This window comes from Prinia subflava, chromosome Z (assembly GCF_021018805.1).
Source record: "Prinia subflava isolate CZ2003 ecotype Zambia chromosome Z, Cam_Psub_1.2, whole genome shotgun sequence".
Lineage (NCBI taxonomy): Eukaryota > Metazoa > Chordata > Aves > Passeriformes > Cisticolidae > Prinia > Prinia subflava.
Window position 1 is genome coordinate 102,316,801 of NC_086283.1, and position 27,289 is coordinate 102,344,089.

At 49.5% G+C, this 27,289-nt stretch overlaps 1 protein-coding gene across 3 annotated transcripts in view; it reads left to right on the forward strand.

The window, feature by feature from the left end:
• Nucleotides 1-27,289, forward strand: part of CTIF (cap binding complex dependent translation initiation factor) — a 150,437-nt gene that overhangs the window by 112,100 nt on the left and 11,048 nt on the right. Inside the window, exons 9-11 of one of the 3 annotated variants that reach the window (XM_063422701.1) lie at nucleotides 40-369; nucleotides 21,648-21,803; nucleotides 25,296-26,073. In XM_063422701.1, coding sequence (XP_063278771.1) covers nucleotides 40-369; nucleotides 21,648-21,803; nucleotides 25,296-25,394 — 585 coding nt within the window. In that variant the 3' untranslated portion in view covers nucleotides 25,395-26,073. Of the gene's footprint in view, nucleotides 1-39; nucleotides 370-21,647; nucleotides 21,804-25,295; nucleotides 26,074-27,289 lie in introns of those variants that run through there. The other 2 variants (XM_063422699.1, XM_063422700.1) reach the window with 2 other exon arrangements.

Below are 27,289 nucleotides of genomic sequence, written 5' to 3' on the forward strand. Positions count from 1 at the left end.
GACATGGGCTGATATATCTGTTTTTTCCTTGTGTAACAGACGCCTTGTCTTTCCCTTTTCACGGACCAGGACGAAGTAACGGTGGAAACCACCGACCCTGAAAAGAATAAAATGGACAAACTAATTGAAATTCTCAACAGCATGAGGAACAACAGCAGTGATGTTGATTCCAAGCTCACCACCTTCATGGAGGAGGCTCAGAACTCCACCAACTCTGAGGAGATGCTGGGGGAGATAGTCAAAACCATCTACCAGAAAGCGGTGACGGACCGCAGCTTTGCTTCCACAGCAGCCAAGCTCTGTGACAAAATGGCCCTCTTCATGGTGGAAGGAACCAAGTTCCGCAGTCTGCTCCTCAACATGTTGCAGGTAATGAGGTGGAGTTACTCGTTCAGATGCCTGTAGCATCATCTCAGTTGGTCTTGCCGTTTATCTGGAGCTGAGCTGTTGCCAAATTCCTTTTGAACCTGGTTGAGGAGTTGATATTGCATCTGTTGTTTCGTCTGTGCACATCTTTGGTGGTTGCCACAGATAATGTGACACTGAGGGCGTTATCAAAGTACTCTTCATTCTCATTTCATGAGCTTTACGTGAAATTTGGGCATCTCACACAGGGCCTGTCTGAGTAATGAGTCAGTTGCTTGAGGCAGCATCCCCACAGCATGAAAAGAAATGAACTGGGAGGGTTTCTTAATGTAGGCTGTTAGAGTGGAGGGTCCATCTCAGCACCAGCAGCACCAAGACAAGTCCCTGATGCTCTTAGACACCAGGGTGGTCCCTGAGAGGGCTTTTGGCTGCATCACCTGGCTGAAGGGCTTGATTCTGGTTTCTGATCACAAACAAAACTGAAATAATTGTGTATTTTCTCACTATTCTGGGTCACTTGTTTATTGGTATGTGGAGAACTGGTTGATTGTTCTGCTCCAAAACCATCAGTGACAGCAAAGCTGCAGAGGGGAGGAAAAAGCTGTGGCTCTGATAAGTGGTCCATGAGGTTAATGGTTGGTCTTGGTGGTCTTGGAGATCTCTTCCAGCCTGGATGATTCTATGATAATGTTGGATGGTGAGAAAAAAGTGCTATCCTCAGGTGCCTGTGTGTTTTACTGCAGTGCCACCATCAGAGAGGGCAGTTGTTTTCTTGAAGGGTGTCACATGCACCTCCAATTTTCTGCCTCTGGAGACAGAGTTGAAACCACTGATTTCATTCCTTAATTTAAGCTGGATTTCCATGTGGCTGACCCTCACACACACATCTCATCTGTGGGACATACAGAGCTCACATTTTGTTTCTTTGCTCTCCACACAAGTCTGTTGCTCAGCATCACTCCAGTTTTTGACTCATCTTGTTGTCTTGCTGCTCTTATTGGAGATGCTCTCCTGGATGCTGTGCCTGGCTGCCTGTACCTTGAGTTGGCTTCAGGGCAACAAGCAGGGAAATAGGAGTAAAATAAAATAGTGAAAATCAAAATCAGATAATTCTGCAAAGTGACAGGTCCAGCTTTGCTTCTCTCATTGCTCTGTGTGCATGTCAAGCACAACATCTCTCCCCGTGCCCACTCCCCCCTGCAAAGCCCTTGGTCACCATAAACATCTGCCCATTACCTGTACCAGGTGGTGATTTTTTCCAGATGAGTATTTCCAAAGGAATTATCAATCAGAATGAGGGAACTTGCAGATTGAATCAGTCCCAGATTAGCAGCAAGGGGCTGGAGGGAGCTCTAAACCTGCTGTGCATCCCGTCCTTCCCATACCAGATCACTCTGGCATCTTTCCCCTTTAGTCTGAGCAGTCTACAAATGAACTCCAGGAATGATGCCCAGGGAGCAGGAGGGTGTTAGACCAAAATTGATGCTGATGGCAGTCCTGGGAGGACTCTTCCAGTTTGCTTCATTCTCTTCCCCCAGCAATTCCACCCATGCGAACAGACCCAGTAAACTGATTCATACTGCAGCATCCTGTGCAAGACTGAGTGGCTTCCCGTGCAGCTCTTCACAGCATGAATGTAGGATAAATAATATATCTCCTATCTCCAGAGAGACTCAAAAGTGCTTCCCAGGAACGTGTAGCCAGTCACAGAGTGATGGGAGCGTTGTGGAGAACTGGGGAGGAGTGAAGTGCAAAGAGGGAGCGGAGTGTGCCGGTGACCGAGTTCATGTGTTGAGGCACAGAGAAATATGCCAAAGGGATTTGTTCAGCCCAAACTGCACATCTTTTATAAATGTCTTGATGGGGCAAAAGGTGACAGATCACTACAGGTCAGAAGCAAAGTGCTGTGTGGAATTAAATAATTCAACATTTCCTTTCTGATAGTAAAGGGTTTTGACTTTCCCCAAGCACTGTTTCGTTTTCCAAACAAAAGAATCGGATGCTCTCAAACTGATTCGTAACTACTTTGGTCAAGCCCTAAACCAGGAATATTTTGAGGTATTCAGGTCTGATGGCCCTGGCTGGAGACAGAGCCAGGTATGAGGCACAAAAGAGTCATTGCAGCTACCTTGGTACAAAATAAGGAGGTTGATTATCCATATCAATACGGTATTCTGGAACTGATACCATATATTATCAGTATTAATAAGGCATATTGGATATTATGTCATGTTACAGAGTAATGTGACTATCCTATTGATGTATGATATATTAATACATGGATATCAATTATTATATATCCATATGTATACAAATATATATACATATATAACAAATATATATATATATATATATCCATAGATATCTGTATGTTATAATCATATTTTCATAGGATTGATGACAGGACATTGCCCCATCTGCACTCCTGGCCCTTCCACCACCAGATATTTTCCACCAGCCATTTTTAGGTAATTCACCGTTAATTAAAAAAGAACAACAAACCTTCAGTAAAACGCTTTCTGCAGAGCAGGATTTGTGTCTCTCTAGCACCTTTCAGACTAATCTGATCCCCGGGCGTAAGGAGCTCGGCTCACTGGGCACCGGCGAGCTGGGGAATTACCGTGCCGGGGTGTGATAAATCGGGATCAGCGTGATCCCTGCCCGTGCTGCTGGCGCCTGGGGCTGCACTGCTCACCCCCACATCTGCTCCCGGCAGATGCTCCTGTTTTCTAGGGCCTTGTTTGTCCCTTTCCCTCAGGACTGCGGTGGCAACTCTCAGGGTTGCCTTTCCCTGAGATTCTCCTCGGGGTTGCTGTTCCCCGAGGCAATAAGGCTTTTGAGCTTCTCTTGCCCAAAAGGTCTCACACCAGAGCCAGAGAAGACAAGCTGAGTCTGCCAGTCCATGTTTCCAAGGTTGTTTATTCTTCATTTTCTCTCAGTTCTTTCCCAGCTCTGCCAGGCGTCCCCAGCAGAGCAGGACACGCGGCAGGACTGGGCAGGTCAGAGGGTCCCAGACCCTTTGTACCATTTCCCTGATCCAGTCACTGTCCACAAGGAACTTTTTATTTACAGAATCTTACCAATACTTACTACCCATATTAACATGTCATTTCTACTCTAAGCCAATCCTTGTGATACAACTCAGCAGAAAATGGGGGATGAGAACAAGGAGGACAGGACCACTCCCCAGTTCCTCCATCTTGCGTCTTCAAACTCATCTACTAAAAATCCTAGATTCTACATGTACACTCTGTGATAAACTAACTACTACTTATTTTGAATTCTCTCAGCTTGTGATTCTTCATACACTGTGGGTATTCACTCCCATGGCCAGGGATCAGAGGCAGTGTCCTCCTGGGCTCTGTGTGAGGCTGGCTGAGCCCCTTGTACAGATACCAGACCCCCCTGTCCGGTCTCCAAACCCTCCAGGGTGGCCAAAGGGATGTTCTAGACTCTGACAGCAACAGCTCATCCCCGCCAGAAGACCTCAGGAATTGGTATGTGAACCTGTTGAGGTGCCCTGCCAGCGTGGTCCTACCTGTAGACATCATCCCTTTACCTGTGGACAGCATCCTTGCACCCTGCTGGACCTTAAAACAAGCAGCAAGGGGTTTTTTTTCTCCTGTAAAACAGGCAGTAAACTGTCTTTTTAATCTGGCTCCTCTTCTATTTTCAGCTGTTGACAAGGTGCTCATGCTCAAGGGTTGCATATGTTCACAGCTTATCTTAGGGCACTTGGTTTGATCCCAAAAGAGATGCCAGTGCTGCAGCATGAGAGTGTTGTCACATCATCCCCCTCCCTGCCAGCAGCTTCTCTGAAGAGCTTCCCTACAGCCAACATGGTCCACTTCATCCTCCAAGAGGATCCATCAGGAAAATTTCGGTTTGGATTTATCCTTCAGTCTATGTTTTGGTCTAGAGTCTTGGCTAAATCTTGAATTTGGGTGCTGCCTACCACCCAGGAAAAGAGATGTGGGAAGGGGAGCCATGGGTTGGACAGGTGGTAGAGCTGCCACGTGGGAGCTTGGCACTGGAGGGATCATTTGGCATCTGGGTTGTCCAGTCCTGGCACAGACAAGTTGTGGAGGCACAACTCCTGCAGGGATTTAAAAGCCATGTGGATGTGGCACCTGGGGACATGGGTCAGTGGTGGCCTTGGCAGTGCTGGGTAATGGTTGGATTTGATGATCTTGGAAGGCTTTTCCAACCTAAACAAATCTGTAGTTTTATGATTTGGGTTTGATTTTCTCCTCACTGAGTTTGGTTTAATCTTTTGGTAGCAAGAGTGATTTTGAGGTGTGTGAGCCCTTGGATTCAACCTAGGTGAGCTGTGCCTGGGTAGCTTGGATGGCTGGGGACATGAAAGAACATCTTAATGGACACATAGACAACTCCTTCATGCCTCTAGAAATACCTTTTAAATTAATATATTGAAAGTAATTCTCCTGCAAGAGGTTATTGCTTGTCGTAGTTTCACTCACTGGCATGCCCAGGCTTTTGTTTTTCTTTTTATTTCTTTTTTTTTCTTTTTTTCTTTTTTTCTTTATTTTTCTTTCTCTTCATTCTTTAACTTTTTTTCTCTCTTTGTTTTTCCCTTTTCCAGTCAAGGGGTGTTAAGCAATGTGCCACAAACCCTTCACATGTAACATAAGTTGGAGTACTCCTCTGCTGGAACAACCGTGCTCTTTATAGCAGGGCTGTGTCTGCATCTGAGCTATGCAGAGCCAAGTGTATTATTAGAGTGGACATCACTGGGGCTGTAATTGTACACTGCTCCCCTTGGCAACCACGGCCAACAGCACATCAAACAGAAGGCTGATAGCTTCTTTTAATAATAATAATAAAAAAAACCCTCAAAAATCACGCAGTGAACATCCCAACACAGAGCAGCAGAGCCCGCTGGCCTGCAGCCAGAGGCAGTGCCTGGTGCATCCCTGCTGCCTTGGTACCAGAGCAGAAGGGCTGGTTCTGCTGGATACCCTCTGGCATACCCTCATGTAAACCCCATTTCACACCCCAAGGCACGTTTTATTCAATGCCTCATGGGATACTCTGTGGCATTCCCTGTAGCTCACCCCAATGCATCCCAAATTTCATACCCTAATGCATACTCAGTGGTGCACCCCAGTGCATATCCTGTTGGATAGCCTGTGGCATTCCCTGGGGACTGTCCTGTGGTAGAGCCTAGCATGCTTCCCATGGCATGTCCTGTGGTACATCCTGATGCACAGCCTGTTACATACCATAATGCATTCCCTATGGAATATCCTGATGAATTCCCTAATACACATCCTGTTGCACACCCTAATGCCTCCCCTGTTGCACACCCAAATGCACTCCCAGTGGCAAACCCAGCTGCACACTCACACAGAGTTTGTTCATCATCTTACTGCAGCCTCTTGATGCCCCAGAAGTGGCTCTTCCTTGGTTCAGTGCTCTGTTTGGCTCTGGGTGTAGAAACCTCATAGAAACACAGAGCATCCTGAGCTGCAAGGGAGGCACAGGGATCATGGACTCCAACCTCTGACCCTGCACAGACACCCCAACAAAAGAGCATTGTCCAAATGCTCCTGGAGCTCTGGCAGCTTTGGGGCCATGCCCCAGCACCCTCTAGGGAAGGAAGAGCCTTTTCCTGATATCCATCCTAACCCTACCAGGCACAGTTCCAGCCATTCCCTGGGTCATGTCCCTGGTCACACAGAGCAGAGATCAGTGCCCAACACTTCCTTGCACATTAGATGTTGTAACTACAGTGAGTCTCCCCTCAGTCTCTTCTCCAGGCTGAACAAACCAAGTGCCCTCAGCTGCTCCCTGTATGGCTTCCCTTCTACACCCTTCCATCCTAAACCCTCGAGATGAATAGTGTGGGTTTTGGCAGAGGTTTCACTTCAGTCTCAGTGGCCTTGGTTGAGTTTGAGATGGTTGGTGTGACCATTTATAGAGGGGACAAAAATCCATTGCTGTCATCCCAGGTGAGGGATGGAAGAGGAGGGTTTAGGTTGACACGTTTTTTGGGATGTAGACATTGTGCCATGAGGTATTGGAGAACTGATTGATTCCCTCTAGTAAGTGTGGATGCAGTATGAAGTGTTTTCAAGGCTGAGTGTGAGGATTTGGGATGAATGAGCTGAAGTTTTTCCTCTCCTGTAGCCTTTTTAGTCTGAGGAAGCAACCTCCCAGTGACAGCAGCCCTTCCAGCATTGTAGGGCTCAAAGTTGTAGTGATGGATAATGGGTAGATACTGTGGGAACTGGGACATGGAAGTTGGTTGGATTCAATGATCTTACAAATCTTTCCCAGCCCTAATGTTCCTATGATGTTCTGTGTTATTCTAATTAATACATTAATGCTGAAAGGCAGATTTTTTTTTCCCTTCTCAACATGATTATTGGTGAGGAACAGTTTGTGGTTTGGCAGAGGTGGAGGCAGGAGGATCCAAGTGTGGCCAGAGAGAATCTGACCTGTACACCATGTCCAGCACTGACTGCAAAAACCCCTCAGTCCTCTTGCTGTGGCTGTTTTTAATATAATTTAATTACAGATGGTCCAATCTGTGCACATAGAACAGAGTGGTACCACCTGTCTCTGAAAGGGCATTGCCCAGCACACATCAGAGAGGCTGTTTCACTGAGAGGTGGGGGAAAAAAGATCCCAATGCCCCTGGGGCAGCTCCTAGAGCCATACAAGTGTGTGCTCATGTGGCCCAGAGGTGAGCTCAGCTCCACGGAGCAGCACTACATCCACCTCCAAGATCTGTGCAGGAGCCAACATTGCAGGCTTTGGTTTCTCCTCCAGAGGAGTTTGATGAGCTCTCCCTGCAGTGAGGTGCAGATTCCATGGTGAAAGCCTCCTTGGCATCTCCTGTGCAGATGAGGAACACCTTGGTGGTGAACCCCAGAATGGATGCCAGCTCCTCATGAGCCCACCACAAGCACAAAAGTAGCAAATGATGCTGCCCTTGTGTAGACACCTTCGTTTAGGGGTTTGCAAAAAGTTGTTGAGCTTACAAACCTTTCTTCCCTTCCACTTCTGATATTGATAAACATCAAACCATCCTGCTTTTGTAAATCACTGTGGGACTCCCCCAGCAAAAGATTTGTGTAGCTTTGAAGAGATTTATTTTCTATACGCCCAGGCAATTCAAAGGCAGTTCTAAATTAATGCACACTCATATATCTATGTAGTGCTTGAAGGGGCACGGGGAATGCAGCCCTGTGGGTGGCTCTGAGGAGCATCCCCAGCTGCTGCATCCTCCTGCTCTCAAGCATGGAGAAAAACAGTGGAAAGGAGACACATTCCATGGTTTTTGCCGGCATTTGTGTCTCTGGAGACATTCTCCAATATTTTTACAGTACATTTATTATTTTATTCTTATTATTTATTACCATATTGTTTTTATCTCTTGATTCTTGTATTCAGTTACTTCTTATTTTGTTCATGCATTAATATTTACACTTACTGCATATGTGTCAATTATGCATATATATGATTTTTATATATATATAACATATATATTTGTATAATTATAATTAATTATAAACAAATATATAATTTATATATATATTTGCTGGTGGTGTATATTAGCATTATATAACATACAACATTAGTAATCTTTTTTAAAAAATCTTTCTGTGGTTTGGTTTTTGGTGGGTTTTTTGTTTTGTTTTGTTTTTTGGGGTTTTTTTTATTTTTGTTTTTTGTGGGGTTTTTTGTTTGTTTTGTTTGGGGGGTTTTGGGTTTTTTGGTGGTTTGGGGGGGGTTGGTTTTTTTTGTTTTGTTTTGTTTTTTGTTTTTGTGGGGTTTTTTTGCTTTTTGGGGTTTTTTGTTAGGTTGGTTGTTTTGTTTTGTTTGTTTGGGGTTTTTTGAGGGTTTTTCTGTTTGTTTGGGGTTTTTGTTTATTTGGGTTTGTTTGGTTGGTTTGTGGGGTTTTTTTTTGCTTTTTGGGGTTTTTTGTTTGGTTGGTTGTTTTTGTTTTGTTTTGTTTTGTTTGGTTTGGGTTTTTTGAAGGTTTTTTTGTTTGGGGTTTTTGTTTATTTGGGTTTGTTTGGTTGGTTTGTGGGGGTTTTTTTGGTTTTTTTGTTTTCGTTTTTGGTTTTTTGTTGTTTTTGTTGTTTTGTTTTGTTGTTTTTTGTTGTGGTTTTTTTTGGGTTTTGGGTTTTGTTTTGTTTTTGTTTTTTGGGGTTTGTTTTTTTGTTTGGTTGGTTGTTTGGTTGGGTTTTTTTGGGTTGTTTTTTTTTAAAGTTTATTTTTTTTCTCCTTCTATTTGTAATCCTCTGGGGTCAAACACACCCCGTGCAGGTGTCGGCGGCAGGCAGGAGGGGGAGCCCGGGGAGCGGCAGGTGAAGGGCAGGGCTGGGCATCACCAGAGCCGGCGCTGCTCTCCCCAACCCCGCCCAGCCGTGCCCGCTGCCCGCGGTGACAGCCCCGGGGTCCCTGCAGGGCTGGGAGCCACTGGAGAGCCCTGGGTTCCGTGTCCGGCTGTGTGCTTTGAGCTTGCCTCCTCTCCCAGGAGCCGCCCCGCAGCCTCTCCACGGCCGGGGAACCCGGAGGGGGCAGAGGGAGAGCCGGGCAGCGCCTCCCTGCAGGGCGGCGGTGAGGTGAGCAAGGGGTTAACGGAGCCCGAGGTGTCAGCAGAGTGCAAAAGAAAGGGCAGCCTTGCACTGAGAGGAAGGAGGGGATGGCGACTGTGCCACACAAGGACTAGGAGCTGGGAATAGTTGAGCCAGACCCTAAATTAAACAAGCAGTGGGTTTGCACTCCACATTGGTCCTCAGTCTGAACTCAGGAGTGGTTTTGGGGGTCACGTTGAGCTGCAGCTGGAGGTGGCCACAGGGCCAGTGACGTAGCAGTGGGCATCACCAGGGGATTGTCCCCACTGCTGTGCAGCTCTCTGGGGTCCAGAGTCTCCCCAATGCAGCCACATTCATGGCCCTGCACAGGAAAGGTGTTTTATTTAGACAGCAGCACATCATGCAGCTGAGAGTCTGATGGGAAGCAGCAGGACTAATTTCCTAAAAAAAAAAAATCCCTTCCAGTTTAAAGATTGGCGTATTTGGTTTTAATTCAATGCGCTGGTAAGGTTTTGCACCTTATACTTTGCAGTGCTCAATTGTGTTGTGCAAAAATAGCCATCACCTTTAGGCCATAAATTTATGTGTGGTTTCTCCTGGCATCTTTTCACTTTGGAGGGGATGAGATTTCAAAGCCACGGTGGGGACCAGCCCATGCTCCAGCACATGATGGGACCACAGGGATGGTGCTTGGATCTCATTGTCTCCCCAGGCAGTGCATGCCCTGGGCATCTGCCAGTGGTGGTGGGACCCAGCAGAGGCTCCATCCTCTTCCTTGTGTGGTGGAGAAGAGTGTCAGGAGCACCCCTGGCCAGAGTGCTGCTGCCTGCTAAAAGCACAGCTGAGTTCAGAGCAGGGACCCATGCACACCCTGTGCATGGGCTCAAGCACAGAGCAGAGGCTGCTCTGGGCTCTAGGTGGAGACTGCAGACTGCTCAGCCTGCCTGCATCCTGCCTGCATCCTGCAGGATGCCCTGTGTATTCCTGGGACAGAGCCAGGCAGCAGCCTCCTGCTGGGGTGAGCTCCTGGCTGTCCCCAGCCATTGCTGGGGGGTAAGGATGCTGGGGGTCCTGGTAGAAAAGGCAGAAATTAAAAAAAAAAAAAAGCCTCAAAATCCATTTATCCATTGATGAGAGGTGAGAAAAGCCAGGGGGACACTTCAGCGTTGAGGCCTCTCCAGGTGGGGCTGGGCTGGCATCAGCTCCTTCTCTCTTGTTTGCTCCCAAAAGACTCAAACCCACGGGATGTGGGAGTGTGTTCCTGCCAGCCCAGGGGCTCAGCTGGCTCACGGCACCCTCCTCACAGACCATCTGCTCCTGCCTGCTCCAGCCCAAATCCAGCTCAGGATCTGGAGATTTTGGGGTGCTGTGGGGTTGGACGATCCCTGCTCCCCATGCCCACAGACACCCAGCCCTGTACTTAGCTGATTCCATTCACCTCAGCTGGGGACAGGAGTTTTGGGGGCTCACTGGGACCCTGTGATGCCTGGGACTCATCCCACAGACCCCACACTCATTTTGTCAGGGAATGAAGCATCCTGCTGACACAGGAGAAGGATGCTTCGTCCTTCGTCCTTCTCCACACCCTGGAGAAGCAACTGCCAGGGGCATCACCTCCTGTGCCAAGGCCAGGGCAGATGGATGTGCCAGCATCAGCCCAAAGATGGGATTTGGGTAGAAGGATGCTGGGGAGAGAAGCACCTCTGTTTCTACCTGGGAAAGGGGGAAAATGAGGTTCATGTACTTTGCCCATCCCTGGCTTTACTTGGGCACAGGCCCATACCTGTGCTGATCTGAGGATGCTCTTGTGCTCACCAGCAGGAAATCTGTCGTTTTAAGGTTTGTAGCTGAGTCACGAGTTTCTGTACCAGGTTCAGTTTCCAGCAAAGTGAATGTGACTGCTTTGGTGGCACCCAGAGGGAGGTCCCGCTGGGCCTGCAGCCTGAGCACCCTCAGCATCTCCCAGGCATGCCTAGGCTCAGGGTTTTTCATTGCTGGGTTTTTGGTGTGTAGGTATCTATCAGAATCTGGATTTCAAGAATGAATGCTTCCAACAAAGTCCACATCTCCTTTGCTTCCCCTGTGCTGTCTGCTTTGCACAACCTCATCTTTTCCTGCTGTGTGTGTTTAAACAAGAAAATGCAAAATGATGGTGGGAAGTGGCTTTGGTGGTTTCTGGGAGCAGAGGAGCTACAGGACACTTGAGGAGTGAGGAATGAGGCTTGAGAATTATTTCAGGGCCCTGTCCTCCAATTTGACAGGCCTGACACTGATGCAAAACACAGCATCCAAGTCTTGGAGACAGCACAAACAATGCATGGCTGGAGGATGTTGCCCTACTTTGACACATCCTTTGGTCTCATCAGCAGTGCTGCCAACCATGAGGTGTCCCCCTGTGCTCCTCCCCTCATTGAGCATCCCAAAATAGTGCTTCCTTTTCCCCTCCCAGTGACAGTTCCTCCACTTCTCTTGCTTCCTTTTTTTAAATTACTGTTGCTCTAAATATATTTTTTTTTAATTAAGCAGAGGATAAAACAAGCATGTCTGGCAGTGTTGGGAATCCAAACTCAGTGACAAAGCAAGGCTGGACAGGGTTTGGAGCAACTTGGTCTAGTGGAAGGTCTCCCATGGTAGGGAGATTGGAAAAAAATGGTCTTCAAGGCCCTTTCCAAACCAGACCATTCTGTGATTCTGTGATTACACTTCCAGTCCAGGAGCAGCAGGAACTGAAAATGAGGACAGCAAGAGCAAAGTGTCTTCCAGTTAAGGAGACAGTTTCAGACTGGAGAAACAAAACTTTTCAATTTCTGCTTTGTTTATAAGAGTAAGGTGTGTTTCCTTGCACCTCTAATATTCCAGCCTATGCTATCCAGTGGTCTCAGATGGTGATGCTCAAAGTCTGCCAATATGTGGCAAGATACATCATGGTAATCATGGACATCCCTTTAGAGATACAAAGGATGGAGGAATCAAGGGCTTTTACAGGTTGATGTTGTTTTCTGCATCACCTTTTTGTAATCTGAGCTTTCCCAGCATGGATGGGCAGCTTCAGAGGCATTGTAAGGTGCTCCATACCTGTATTCTTCAGGGGATGAGCGAAAAACATTAATGCATCTTTCACATCCATTTAAAAAAAGCATAAAAACCAGCCAAATACAACATTTCTTACAGCAAAAGCTCCCTGGCTACATAGAATTTGTAAATATTAGCCTCTGAGAAAGATTTTCTGAGCTCCTTTGTGTAAATAACATTTTTTTTAGCAGACTGGCACTTCACCTCTGGGTCTCGATTTTCAAGTGGCCACCAGTCCCCCCCATCCCAGAGCTGCATTTCCAGCAGGGAGATCCAGCACCTGGTACACGGTGCCTGTGGGGTGCCTGGTGGTGGGAGAGACGTGGCAAAAAGCAGACAGAGCAGATAAGAAGGGTGACAGCCCCTTTGCTCTCCAGCGTGTTTGCTCAGCGATGCTGAGTGCTGGGCCAGAGCCACCACCTCCCTGCAGACTAAACAGTTGCAATGTTTTCTCTCCCATGACCGAAAGAATTTAGTGAAGGGTCCCGGTATGAAACTTTACACGAACTCTGGGTGCCACGAATATCTCTGGCTGGGAGTCTGTTAACTCCTCCGGTCCCTTGATCATCCGCACGGTTCAGTCCTGGGGCAGATGAGAGGGAGACCCATCCCACCATGGATCTGGCCAGCTGCCTGCTGGGCCCCCCGTGCTCACCCACCCACCGAGTTCCTGTCCATCCTTCTGGGTTTTTGGTTTTTTTCTTTTTGCTTTCTTTTAAATGAGAGAGTCAAGAACTCTGGCCATAATGAAGGTCTGAGTCCTCCAGTTCTGGAAAGAAATGGACCTGTTCTAGTAGGTCCAAGGGAGGATTCTCCCAGGGCTGGAGCCCCTCTGCTCTGCAGCCAGCCTGGCACACCTGGGGCTCTGCCCTGCACAAGAGAAGGCTCCAGGGAGAGCTGCCAACCCTGCCAGGGCCTCCAGGGGCTCCAGGAGAGCTGCACAGGCCCTGGGGACAAGGCCTGCAGGGACAGCACCCAGGGAATGGCTGCCAGGGAATGCCAGAGGGCAGCGCCAGCTGGGAGATTGGGCAGCAATTGCTGCCTGGGAGGGTGGGCAGGCCCTGGCACAGGGTGCCCAGAGCAGCTGGGGCTGCCCCTGCATCCCTGGCAGTGCCCAAGGCCAGGCTGGACAGGGCTGGGAGCAGCCTGGCACAGTAGAAGGTGGGTTGGAACTAGATAACCTTTAAAAGTCCTTTCCAGAACTGATTCTATAATACCTCATGCCCCTTGGACCTACTTGGAGCCACCTCTGTGCACCCATGTCCATCCAAAGGTTGTCCACTTCCCTGTGCTACCCAGCTCAGGGACTTGCAGTTCAGGGAGAGGTTTTGGGGGTGGGAGAAGCCCCTCAGGCTTCATGCACCCTTTGCTCCTGGCTTGCAGAGAAGCAGAGGCCAAGCCTCAGTGTCTTGCCCAGCTCAGCAGATGGGTGGTCCCAGTCCCACCTCATGGTGAACACCACTAAGAGGGCACTTCCCAGGAGGGTCTTAGCATCCCACAGGAGAAGATCCTGCTGCCAGCTACCAGGAAAATCCCTCTGTGTAGTGAACTGATGTGAGCCAGGAGTGCCTGTGCAGTAAAGCTCCTGATGTCAAACAGGATTAGCTGCCTGCCTTTCCCTGCCCAGTTTCATTCACTCACAGGCAAGCTGGCCTTTCAATGGACACAGCTTCATTTCCAGTGCAAGTGGAATTCCTCCAGCCCTGGTGCCTGGACAAAGGAGCACCTTCCTCCACAGTCAGTTTTCCTCATCCTATATCCCTCTTTCTAAATTTGGCCTGTCCCCATAGATCCCTCATCACCTCCCTCTTATAAAGAGGACACAATGCATGTGCAGAATTTAAAATAAGAATGCATCCTGCTGGCAAAATCCAGCTGGTCCCTGCTGTGTCCTCCAGGCCTGCAAGGCTAGGCATCTCCAGACAGGGCATTTGCAAGTAGGATCCATCTATCAGCCCCAGCTGGGGTGCCAGTCATCACCTCAGTCTGGTGCTGGCAGTGGGATGAGCGCTTTCTTAGGCACAGAAACGGCCTCTGAGCAGATCTGGGGATGGTGCTGGGGCTCAGACCCTGCTGTATTGTGGAGAAGGGTTAGCAAACTGCCCACCATACAAACCCCACTCATATGAAGTACCCCTAAAATAGGATTTTGTGAGATGTCTTGAAACCATTATGCATTTACACTGAGGGGAAATGCAGCCCATGGGATGGGAGATTTATGCTAATATGTTTTTCCATGATTTGGGGGTATCAGCACTGCTGTGGATGCTGGGATGAGCAGGGATTCACTGTGCTTGATCCTCTCTCTTCCTACCATCTCCATGTAGCTAGGAGGGGATTGCTGGCCTAGGGGGTGGGATGCTCTAGAGGACGTGGATTCTTTGTCTCCATTTCAGGGGGAGGACTCTCAGTGTCTCCAAAATTCCCAAGGTAGCCCAAGATTTCCTGTGCACACTCACAAAGGCAAAGGGCACATCGCTGCCTCAAGATTCCCACAGTACTGGGACATGCAAGAATAAAATTAATACAACAAGGAACTCCTGCACTGCTGCAGAAGAGCAAGGGGAGCTGTTTCCTCTGGGCATTACATGGGGTGTCTGCAGGGCTGGGACAAAGGGGTGTCCCAGCTGCTCTGACAGCAGCCCTGCAAGGAAATTATGTTTCTTTGTGGCCCCTTGTCTCCCTTCCAATCCTTCTTTGTGGGACTGAGAGATTGGTGATTCTTAGACAGGTGATTAATTCCCCTGTCTGTGTGTCCTGCAGGTGGCAGGTCTGTCCCTTGCTCGCTGCAAGGTCTGGCCGAGGCTGGTAATGATGTTTTGCTGTGTCTGGGTTCGTGGGATAACAGGTCTTTAAGGTGATGATAAACTGCTGTTACCCAGCTGAGCTGACACCCTGGCACGTGTTTGGGAACCCAGAAAGGTGTGAGGTAGGAAGGACAGCAATAAAAATTAAGTGATAAGGAAGATAACTCTGTCACCTGGGTAGTGCTGGAGGAGGCGCTGGCAAACACCCAGGACAAAATGGGGATTGCTGTTGGTTGTGTGCAGACCAGGCTACTGAATTCAGCCTTGTGGTCATCTCAGAGCTTCCACCCAGACAGTGCTCTGAGATCTCTAGCAACTGCAAGGTTAACAGCAAAACTTTTGTTTGCACATCCATCATTATGCTCTCACCAGGGTGATTTCAACCTCAGCTGAATCAATAATTAACTGCTTGTACTTCTGCAGCCCCTCAAGGAGCTCACAGACATCACTGGCTGAAAGCATGAGACGCCCACATGGGGTGGGTAATTGTAGCTGATGGCAGGCAGATTTGAAGCCAGACAGAGAGGTCAGGGTGAGACCAGGGGGCAGGAGGTTCAAGTGACCACTTGCCTGGTCATCTCCAGGTGTTTGTAGACATGAGCAGTGTCCACAGCTACTCTTGGCTCTGGTCATCAGCTACCTCAGTGACCCAAACCTGGGAATGTAAAATGGACTATGTTTCTTCTCCTGGGAGTTTGCCTAGTCTCTGCTTTAGAAAAACCAGTTTTCTGACCTTATTTTCCCCTTCGTGCCCAAATCCTTCTGAGAGGAGTAAGCACTGTGTGTCTGCCTGATGGCTGCAGACTCTTTGTTGGTTCTTCTTGCGAACTGGAAGAGTTCCACATCCCTGGAATTGTTCAAGGCAGATTGGATGGGGCTTGGAGCAATCTGGTCTAGTGGAAGGTGTCCCTGCAGGGGACAGGGCGTTGCAAAGAGATGAGTTATCAGGCCTCTTCCAAAGCAAACATGCTGTGATTCTGTGAATTGGTCAGTGACATCTAATGCGAGCTACAAATCATCCAGTGGTCAGATGATGTGTGGTGGGTGTCTGTGGGGTGGTGGTGACAGTCCTGGGAGCCTGGACCTTCACCACGTGCTGCATTTCAGAGCCCTCTGTCATTTAGAACCATTGACAGAGCTGTGGCCATCATGAGGTCAGGTCCACACTGAAGGTCACTGGTAGGGTTTCCTGCTTTTCCCAAAATGCCCAGAGCATCCTGAGAAGATGTTGAAATGGTGCGTGTTCAAGTGGTGGAGATCCAGCCTGGAGGAAGCGACGTGATGAAAGCCTGTGGGAGTGAAATGCCTCATGGCTGGGTGAAGCCAGGTCTGGGCACAAGGTGTCATCTGTAATTTAAAAGCTTTATCTGCTTTAAATGTCAATAGCTCCTTTGTTGGAGTCATGATAATTGCCATGATTTGCATGTCTCGGTCACACACCCCAGAGCTCTTCGCAGAGGAAGATGAGCAAATCATTCCCGTTTGTTGCCGGATGGGAAATCAGGGTACAGAGGTGATTGTAGCCCACACAGGGCTGGAAATAAACCTCAGTCTCCTGGGCTGCTGTTCTCCAGCTTCTGCGTGGAAGCTGTAGGCTCAAAGCAGGTTTTCATCACCTTGCTCTGCTCTGTCTTGTCTCCGTGCTGGCAGTAGCGTGGGCAGAGGTGGTGTGAGGGGATCTCAGTGGGGTTCTGTCCTTGGGTGCAGGCAGAGAGGCCAGGAGTGGGTGGCTGCAGGAAGAGCAGAGCCCCTGGAAGAGTTGATGGTCCCATTTCATGTCCCGCCACCTCCAGCAGAGTTTTTGTAGTGGTGTCCGTGAAGTGAGACTTCCCCAATGAAGCTGTGGGTGGTACAGAGGAGCTCAGTGACACCCCACAAATCCATGGGTAGAGGTATTTGATCATTCCCTGGTGCTGTCACAGGGTTCTCCAGCACCTCCTGAGCTGCCTCCAGATACCAATGCTGCAAACCACTCACCTCACTGGTTTATACTCCTCAGGAAGCGAAGCTGCACACCAGAACCTCCTCCAAGCCAGCACCTAAATACACGTGGCATTTAAATTCTAAGCAGGGAATAATGCAGTGATGTTAATTGTGCAAAATATATTTTATGGAGCCCTTTCTAGGAAGATCTGGGAAGGGAACAGGCAGAGGCTGTGCTTCTCCAGCACAGCAATAAGGGACAGAGGCTGTCTAACCCACCCTAATCCTAACCATCTTCCAACCTGTTGGATTTGTCTCAGCCCTTTCCAAAGAGGTGTTTTAGGGCTCCAGAGTTTCGCAGAACACTGCCAGTAAGATCAACTATTTAGCACAGCCTATCTCAGCTTTTTATAGAGCTCTTAGCACGGCTATCTAAGCATCATATATTTCTTTTTGTACAGTATTTCTGATTCAGTATTTCCTGCCTCCTTGACAGCGACTGAGTAAACAGCAGAGCTGCCAGAGGAAGAACCCTCTGTTTACAGAGCAACAAGCCCAAATGTGCCTTTTTTTTTTTTGTTCCCATCAGAAGGTGGCGATGCTTAAATTAACCCTCGTTTTTATCCCTCACTAAACTTTTGCCCTCTAAGCTGCTGCTGCCAGAGTCAGCCGAGGGTTGGTGGGCCCAGATCTGGGGAAAAGTTATTTGGAACGTATCTTTAAAATAGTGTGGCAAACTCCCAAGGGAAGAATTTTCAGCAGCAGCTGTCTGAGCTGGAGTGAGGGCTTAGATCTGATGGCAAAATGCTGCTTCCCGTCCCACCTGACTCTGCTGTCCACCAAAAGTGTTGGAGGATGGATTTGCCTCCTCTCCCACAGAGCAGCCATTCCTCTGGGCTCTTCTGGCTTGGTCCTAGTCTTGGAAAGGTCTCCTGTCCACTGTCACAGGCCAGTGTAGCATGAACTGGATCTACACTGGGATGAGGAGTGGGCTTTCCTTTGGCTGCAAGAGTGGACACCCCCAGGAAAAAGGCATTTTGAGTTTCCCTTGCTAGCAAGAGCCTCAGCCAAGCTTACAAAGGATCCAGCAGGGGATGTCAGAGGTTTGGCTGAGCCCTGGACCATCTCTGTGATGTGTGTGATGTGTAGGTCAGGCCACCCTGACCTACCTGTGGTGAGGGCCAACATGATGAACATGCTTAGCCTTCAGATTTATGGCCCAAACTCCTGTATGAGAGCTCTTTGGAGGCCCCCTTGGCATCCCCCCACTTGCCCACGGTTTCCCAATGAATTCTTTTCCCCAACAGGCAGAGAAGGAAGGCCAAACCTACCTGGTATAAATACATTTTATTTTAAACTATAGGCGCTGAAGGAAGGTCATCCAGTAAACACACCCAGATTATCTACAGGCCAGAGCACCCCCAAATTAGTAATACAATTCCTGTTTAAAAATACAGCCAAACTGATGAAAGATAATTTGCTTGCTGCCCTGACATCACCACCTAAGCATGGGGCAAGCCAATCCACAGGTTATTTTTATATAACTCCGTGAGGCATTTCCAGAGCAAATAAAGTTCAGTGGGCAGGGCAGTGACCCGGCAGTCTGGTTGCAGAGCTTTTCAGCCCCCTCAAGGCTCATAATCAGCGTGTGGAGGTCTGTGGGTCAGGGCACGGCTCCATCGGATGTGCCCCAGGCTCACAGGACGTGGGGTTTGTTCTCTGTCGGTTCCTCACCTCTCCCACGTGCTGGCTCTGGCTCATCCCTTTGGGTTGCACAGCCTTTGGAGCTGCTCTCAGTGTTCCCAGAGGGTCACAGGGCCTGCTGTGGGCATGGCTGACCTGCAGCAGGTGAGTCACACGTGTAACTCCATTAATCAAACAGCCCAGGTGTGCCTCGGTGACAGCAGTGGTCTCCTCAAACACCCCAAGGCAGATGGGGCACTCAGTGCACGCCATGGTACAGGTCAAACCTGCTGTCTGAAGGCCAAGTTCAGGGACAGAGCTTCCTGGACCACCTTCCTGGTGCATGCTGTGACACCTTCCTGAGGCAAAGGGGTTTCTCAGGATGCCCCAGGATACCCCTGGCACTGCAAGTCCAGCTGCCATGGAGGCTCCTGCCAAGCCCAGCTGTGGCCTGTAGGCAAGTGCTGTCCGAAAAAATTCCTCCCACTGGCAAGATGCTCTTCCTGCTTTGTCAGAGGAATCAGTATCACTCACCTGCTTTTGCAGAATATGTGCAAATCGCCTCCTTTGGCAAGGTTTGGCCCAACCTGAGTCCACAAATGGAGCAAAATCGTTCCCACTGCGGCATCACATTCTGGGTGGAAGTGTTCGCGGTGCCTTCTGCATCCATTCCACGTTCCATCCCCCTCTCTTGGCCTTCATGAGGGTCCCTCAAAGTCTGCACAAGCCATTCTGTGTCTGGAGGAGGGACCACAGACCCCTTTCTTTTACAAGGATCGTGTTCAGCTGCAAAGGTAGGGCGGTGTTCTTCACTGATGTCCCTGCATCACCCACTGGGTGCCACAGGACGAAAAAAGGAGGCTGATGTGTGGTGGAATCCTTTCCTGCCCAGCTCCTATCCCAGGCCTGATGAGTTTGGTTTGGTTTGCTGATTGGTTTATGGAATTTCCAGGGGGTTGGGGCATTAGATGATTTGGGGTTTTTTGACAGAAAATACCTTTTTAAAAGAAAATGTTGAAGAGTCTGTTTTCTTATGAGGGTGCAGAGCAGGGCATGTCTGAAGCAGGAGAGGGAAGGAGCAGAGATTCCTGCAGTGGTTTTTTATTCTTTCCCAATAATCTGGGACTGCAGAGCCTGTGCAGTTATCCCAAGCTGCTAGGAATTTCACAGCATGCCCCAGGGGTCCCAAAATACAGCACAGCTCCCCAGGTACGTGAGCATGGAGCTTCCAGGCCCAGGCAGGGCAGGAGGTGCTGGAGGACATCCAGGCTCAGAGAGGCAGGATGGGTTGGGGGCTGCAGCTGGCTGGGATGCTGCATGAGATGCAGGAGAAAGTGCCAGGAGATGGAGAGGAATCAAAGAAAAGCTCCAGGGTTCAAAGGAAACTTTCTGTGCACTGTATGGGTGGATGGAGCAGATGAGGGGCATGGGATGCCCTTGCCTGGATTTTTAATTTCTTATTAATCAGGATATCATGTCTCTTCAACTTTTTTTTTTTTTTGCATTAAAATTCAATTGAAAACTCCAGAACAAGTAATTGGGTAACCTTGGGGTGATAACCTGAGCTGGCAAATAACTCCTCCATCACTGCCCAGGGATGGGCTGGTTAATGAAAGGATGAACTCTGCAAACTCCCCCGGAGAGTCTGGGGAGACCCAACAGGATTTGGCTGCAGGTTGACTTCGAAGTCACAGACACAGTTGGGAAACTGACTTATGGAAATGGGTGTAGAGAGGAATTAGTCATCACTGTTTGGTTAATAAGTGCCTCGGCTATTTTACAAGTCTTTTTTCCTGCGTATGCAAATACGTATTTTATTTTTCCTTTTGTAATGAAACACATAAATAGCTCCTGCCTTGGATCTTCTGTGCATACAGTTGTGTCATGAAAATAATCATCGTGCTTTTGCCTGGCTTTCTTTAGCAGCTGCTTCACTTAGCTTTGTTCTAAAAGGAAGATCTCCTGTGTGTTGTCCAGGGCAAGAGAGCAAACTTTGGTGTGGTGGCTTTTATATCTCCCCAGCTTTGCAGAGAGCAGCTGCAAGTATTTGCAGCAGCACAGCCCTTTGTCTCAGGCAGTAGGAATAAACTGAGATGAAAAAGATAGAAGGTAATTTATTTAGTTGCTGGATTTCAAAGGTTGCGCAACCTGCACTGGGAGCACGTGTTGTGGAGAACGAACTTGTCCTCTTCTTCAGTACTCCCCTGCTTAGAGTCTGCTAAATTGTAGTACCAAGGAAAGGTCACTATGGAGACAGACAAGCAAAGTCGTGTGGGATGTCATGCAAGAACCTCTGCAGCTTCTCTCAGAGCCCAAGAAAACCTTCTTGACTCTGATGCACTCCCTTGTGCCATGCTCTAGAAGGGTTTTTATTTGCTTTTCTCTGTTACTTTGTGCTGTTTGCCATGTGTTTCCATCACACACATCCCCTTTCATACCTTGCCTTTGGACAAACCCCTTCCTTCTCCCCAGCTGGAGGTCTGATGGAGAGGCAGCTATCTCCCTGTGTGCTTCCCCCGATGCTGATCCATAAATCACGTCACTGGTATAATCCTTAGTCATAGCAACCATCAGCTCAGGCGCAGGGTGACCTTTTAATGCCAAGCCAGGCTGCCCTGATCTTCTTGTCAGGCAGGGAGCCAGTCTCTGCCATTATTTTGTGAGACACCAGGGAGCAGCCAGACCATTAGGATGCTCCTGGCCGGACACTGGGCCTGCTGAAGATACTGGAATCAATGGGTTGGGTAGGTCAACCTGGACCACTGAACCCAGCATGGCCACCAGCATTTCCCCTGCATTTTATTTAACGAATCTGTTGCTGCTTTTATTCAGTCCTGGTGGTGATGGCTGCTTCCCTCCTCACTAAAACATCAAGCCATGCCAACCCAGCACAGTGGTGGATATGGAAAAGTGACCCCACGTGTGTCGGGGGGACAGCAGGGCGCAGAGGACAGACACCACCTCTGGTGCAAGCTGTGGCAGTTATTGCAGGACTTTGTGGCATTTCCTCAGTACCTGCTTCCTGGTGGCTTTGCTCTGTTGAAATCGCAGCCGCTCCGCGCGCGTTGAGCAATCTCCCCACTGTTACCAAAGAGTCTGTCTGTCTGTCTGTCTGTCCTCCCCGCACCCCCAGTTTCAGTTTCCCCCTGATTCCCCCTCTGGACGGCCGTTCCCTCTGCCGTGGCAGCGTTGCTGATGCAGCCTCTTGTCTCTGTGCCTCTTGCAGAAGGATTTCTCCATGCGGGAGGAGCTGCAGCAGCGGGACGTGGAGCGCTGGCTGGGGTTCATCACCTTCCTCTGCGAGGTCTTCGGCACCATGAGGAGCAGCACCGGGGAGCCCTTCCGAGTCCTCGTCTGCCCCATCTACACCTGCCTCAGGGAGGTAAACGCCTTCCCAGTCTGTCCTTCCCCACCAGAGGAACAAGCTGTGACGATGCTGTGTGGAGAGGCCCCTGGTTCATGGAAAGGTTCTGACTCCCCATCCCTGGCAGTGCCCAAGACCAGGCTGGACAGGGTTTGGAGCAGCCTGGGATAGTGGAAGATGTCCCTGCCATGGCAGAGTGTCAGAACTAACACTCAGAACTAAATAGAGGATCTTTAAGGCCCTTCCACCCCAGACCATTCTGGGATTCCATCTTTGCTTTAGAGCTCCTAGAGCTTTGCTCTGCCAGCACGTCACACTTTAAAAGCACCTACATCTGCAGGCATGCCTGGCTCTTCCTCCAAATTGTCTTTCTGCTCATTAAAGCACAATAATTAAACATGCACTGCCTTTGTCCAGGGCTTAAAAAGGACCAATAGTTGGGATGGCAAATCAAGTGCTGGAGTTTGCAAATCCCAGTGTTGTGAAAATCCCCACCTAAGCAGTTAAAACAGCTTCTTAAAGCAGGTGAAGCCACATGAATAGATGAGACAGACTGAGGGGAGGAAGGAGGGAGAGAAAGGAAGTCCCTAATGTCCTTAGACCCAACCCAGTGAAGCAGAAACTCAGCCCTGCCACCAGGGTTGGGGATTTTTCAGAACCTGATTTCCTGATGAGCTCACTGTCCAGCTCCCCATGGCTCAGAGTGGTGGCAAACACCTCGGTGAGTACACACAGAAAAGACAGCTCAAGTGTTAGTGTTCCATAGAGGAGGAGAGGGCTTCCCTCCATTCTGTTTTAAAGATGATTTTATCTCCTGCTGGTGCTGTAGAAGATTCCCTCAGAAAAACCCGCCTTGTTGCCCAGGGTTGGAGCTGTGAATCTCAAATTGTCAGTGGTGCTTCTGTCAGGCCATAAATAACTCACTGTAAAATAAGTTCTCCGCTAGACCTCAGGCAAGGGAAGGATAAAGCAAGTGTTGGTGATGACTTTTTTTACATGCATGGGAAGTTTCCTCTGAATGCAAACACACCATAAACATTTTGTCTGGTTGGTAGTACTGTGGGCAGAGCTCACAGATGGTGACTGGAGCGGTGAGGAGTGCAGGCCTCCTGATGAGGCAGACATATCCAGAGGAGGAGATGGGAGAGGGACGCTAAGAATAGCCGAACTTCCCCAAAATCTCTGCCCACGGAGGGATGTGTCACCTTCTGGGGAAGATCTTGGTGTCTAGCAAAGCCCCCATGCCCATCCGCTTCCCATCGCAGTCGTGATACAACACAGCCCTGATTCTGCCAGAGTTCCTCCCTGCCCACTCCTGTCTGCCCTCTCCGTGCTGTCTCTGTCCCTCTTGTCACCTCTCTGCTCTGTGGGGACGTGGTGGTGAGCTAGAGGTGTGCGGAAGGACGTGAATTTCATATATCAAGGATATTTTTTGCTACAGGGCAGCTCCATAAAAAGATTTACTAATTATATCAAGATGTCATGCGTAAATTTGCTCTTAAAAATACATCTCTGTTCCTTAGCAGGACAGGTCTGTCCCTGTGGTGTTGTTTGTCACAGATGACTTTACTGTATGATCTTTAATAGCGAAGTGATCTTTAGGTACCTTCCAGCCAAAGCCAGTCTGTGGTTCTAAGAAGACTTTTAGCTTAGCTGACACGAGTGAGCCTGGCTCTTCTGGCTCCCCTGCCCCAAAATGGTTGGTCTGTGATGCTCTCTCTGCAGTGCCCTGACCTTGATTCATGCCATCCCCCTTCCATGGCTCTGGAACGATTGTTTTTCACTCTGCTGCCTTTTTTTGCCATTGCCAGCTAATCCTGCTGCACAGGGCCAGCCCAGGGGAAAGCACTACCTGTTTGTTGGCAGTGCCAGGCTCTGAGATGGTTTCCAGGGCCAAAGGCAGGCTGCAGACACAGCCCAGGGGGTGGAGGTGTGCTCTTCCAGCTGCACCCAGGAGAGGACAGGGACATCTGCACAGGCTGGCCCTGCTGGGTGATCTGTGAGAGTGTGGAAAGTCCCTGACTGTGCACAGTGCTCATCCCTTGGTGTTCCCCATGAACCACACGGGCTGGTTTCCCAGCAGGGGAGGGGATGTCTCCATGGCCTTTAAAGTTTGGGATTCCCACATGCCTCAGGACAGGTTCACAAGGGGTAGTGGTCATGGGTTTTTTTCCCTTCTGCTGATCAGAACATAAATCCCCAAATAAAGTCTCAGCCCCTCACTTCTTTCTTGTTGGATGTTCCCCAGTAATCTCCCTCTGTGCTGCCCACAGACCTGCAGAGCTCCCTCTGCCTCCATCCACCCATCCTTTGACCATAAATCATTAGCAGAGCAAGATAATATCTTTCCCTCTGCCTGTCTAGCCATCTCCTCTTGCTTTTTAGTTTCTCTTTTTTTTTTTCCTTTTTCCCTTTTCCTTTATAGCTCTGGCAGACTCAGCCAAAGGTCAGCAATGAGTGAGCAAGAGGAAGGGGAAAATTGCCTGATGACTGAGGCAGGAACGTCTCTTCCCTTCCCCCTGCAAAGCTTCCTCTCTCCAGCTCCTTTTCCCCCCCAGATAAAAGCTTATTCACACCACCATTAGCTGGGTGGGAGGGAGGGAGGGTGGCCGTGAGGACATCAGTCCTGGGTGGGGAGGAGCTGGGGACATGGCTGGGGCACTGGGTGACAATGCCAGTGCTATTTATCGATCAGCGTGGATGGGTTGGTTTTGTGGGCTGGGGGAAAAAAAAAAAAAAAGGACGAGTTCATTTCAGGCAAGGCTGGAGTGATAAATGCTGGGGTTTGCTGTTGATCAACCCAGCACCCATCGCTGTCCTGCACATCAGACACAGCATATTCAACCATGGCAAGGGAAATCTGGGTCAGAGCTGCCAGCTCGCCCAGGCAGGGATTTGGGAGCCAAAGGAGTCGCTGTGTCCCTTGGCACAAACACTCCACACCAAATCCCCATCCTGGGGGCTCTGCTGCATCCTCCTGCATCACTTGAGCTTGAGGTGGGGGGGGAAGGAAGGGTCTGCCATCACATCCAACACTGTGATGGCATCACCCAGGAGCAGAACTCCTACCAAATGGAAAAGTTTAATGTTCATAATTGTTCTGAGGGGTTTGGGGTGAGGTTTGTGCAGGCTGAAATTGTGTCCTCACAGCGAAGTCTGGTGAGGTCAGCATTGGGATTTTAGGCAAAGAGAGGGTTTGCCAAGGGAAGTAAAAGGTAGGTCCAGCTCTCGTTAAAATGGTTTGATGGAGCACAGTGCGTTTGGATGGTGGTTTGGACCAGAACATGCTTTTCTGCTTGGAACAGTGCGTATTTTAGGTTGGAGAAGGGCAATGGATACCTGAGCCCAAAGATCAGACCTGGGGACAGCTGGGGAAAAGAGGAGAGCACTTTGCAGATGAGAATGAGAGGACTGTTGCAGCCCTCAAATCTGGGAAGCCTGGGAAAAGAATAACAAAGCAGAGATGTTAAATAGAAATAAAAGCGCTTTCCTCCTATTCTTCCCTCACAGCTTCGGGGAATCGAGGGCGAGCTGGAAGAGGGCATTGTTCCTGGGATAAAGGCTTTCCCCAGGGATGGTTATGCTGCAGCCTGGGCACTGTGGGTTTGACCCTTGCCTGCTTCCAGACCTGGCTGTTCTTTGGGACCAGTGGTGGCATCTCGCAGGACCGTGCTCTTGCATGAGCCTTTTATCTGGTGAAAACACTTTCAGCAGTATAAGCAAGTTATCCTATCTCCTGTGCGTGATGGTCTTAAGCAGCAGTGATGTCCTACTCTCTCCTTTCAACCCTATAACCCTCTTGACTCTGGCCTCACTTTATTTCACAAAACCACTCTAAATTTGTCCCCGAACACCCCCTTACAGGATGCTGAGAAGTGAACACGCTGACATCCTTGCTGCTCCAAAGCCCCTGCCCCATATCCAAACACCAAGTACCGTGCTGAGCCATGCTTCAACAATGCTTCACGTCCCCCAAAACAACTAAAACCAGGAGAATAAACAAGGGAGTTTGGTTCTTGCAGCCTGGCCGTATTTCTTCTTTTCTGTGGCCTTCGGCAGAGTCAGCAAAATGGAGAAAATGGGTGGTTAAGGCTAGGGAGCAGCAAATGTCATCTGAACCATCAGAGCCCTGTGAGCAATGCAAGAAGTGCCTCGTGGCTACTGAAGATGTGGAGATAATAAATAATATTATTTGCCATCTATTGTTCACTGATTGTCACCACTTTTGCCTTCCCTAGCTCTTCCCTAAGCACAGTTGGAGCTGGCTCTCCCTCATCCAGCTCTGTGTTCCCATGTCTGTGTGTGAGTCAGCGGGGTGGCCGTGGGCCACCCCAGCTCAGAGCCCTCCCAGTCTCATCCCCTGGTGCTGCTGGGGAGGGGGAACATTGGGACTGGATGCTGAGGGGCCCAGCCCAGTTCTAGGTGACATCTGAGGTCTGCAGGGAAGGAGGCATCACAGCCTGTGTGGCTGTTAATGAGTGCTCCTGGGAGGTTTGCCTCCTCTGGTGTCTGTCTCATCCTCAGCAGATTTGTTGGGTCACCAGCCCAGGAGGTGCCCCTGGGGCAGGGGGATGCCAGCACCCTGCCAGGAGCAGCCACTTCCAGCCCAGGTGGCTGGTGCCAGGTGCTGCTGTGGATGCATTCATTTATTCTTACAATGCCATTTGGCAGCCAGGTAACCCCAGCAGTTGCCTGTGGCAGCAGAGCAGGGAGGTGGAAAAAACTGGCTCGAGGGAACTCAGGCTCAAGGTGATGCCATGGGGCAGAAATGCCACTGTGGTGCCTCGAGGGACCTGACCAGCTGGTGTCCCTCACGGGCAGGCAGCACAGGAAGGGCTCTGCCCCCTCTCATGCCCCATAATAACTAACCCACCCCTTGCTCGTGTCACTGTGCTCTTCTCCTGCACAGGGCTGATCTTGTGTTGAAAGTTTTAAGCTTCCTCTTGACATTTTGCTTCACCCCACTGAGTTCCCTCTCATTGGCAGCTCCTTGAATACATTTCAGTACATCCCAAACTTGCTGTCAGCCTCCAAACCTCCTCCAGGTCACGGAAAAGGATGATAAATAGGGCAGGTCCTGGGATAACCACTTGGTAGTTGTTCATCACCTCTGGCCTTCAGGCAGAGTTGGGTTGGAACCCAATGGCTACAACCATTGAGAGAGAGAGCCCAAGCATCTAACCTGTTTTTTTACCTATCTGGTTGTCCTGGGTTGGATACAAAGGGACTGGATATCAGGAGTAACTGGGGGCTGCCTTGGTGCCATCCTGCTCTGAGCCTTGGACAAGGCTGTAGGGGCAGGTTCAGAGCAAACCCCCGGATGCAGCTCATCACAGAAAAGCTTAATTAAACTGCAAAACTCCTTCGTGCAGGGGGCTGCAAGACCAATTCGTGGAGATGCCTCCAGCTTGAGGGGGTTATTGCTTCTGAGGCTGGGTGTGTACCCCAGGGTATCCCCTTAAGAGGCGTGCGGTCATTGGCCTGACCCAAGACAGATGATTTAG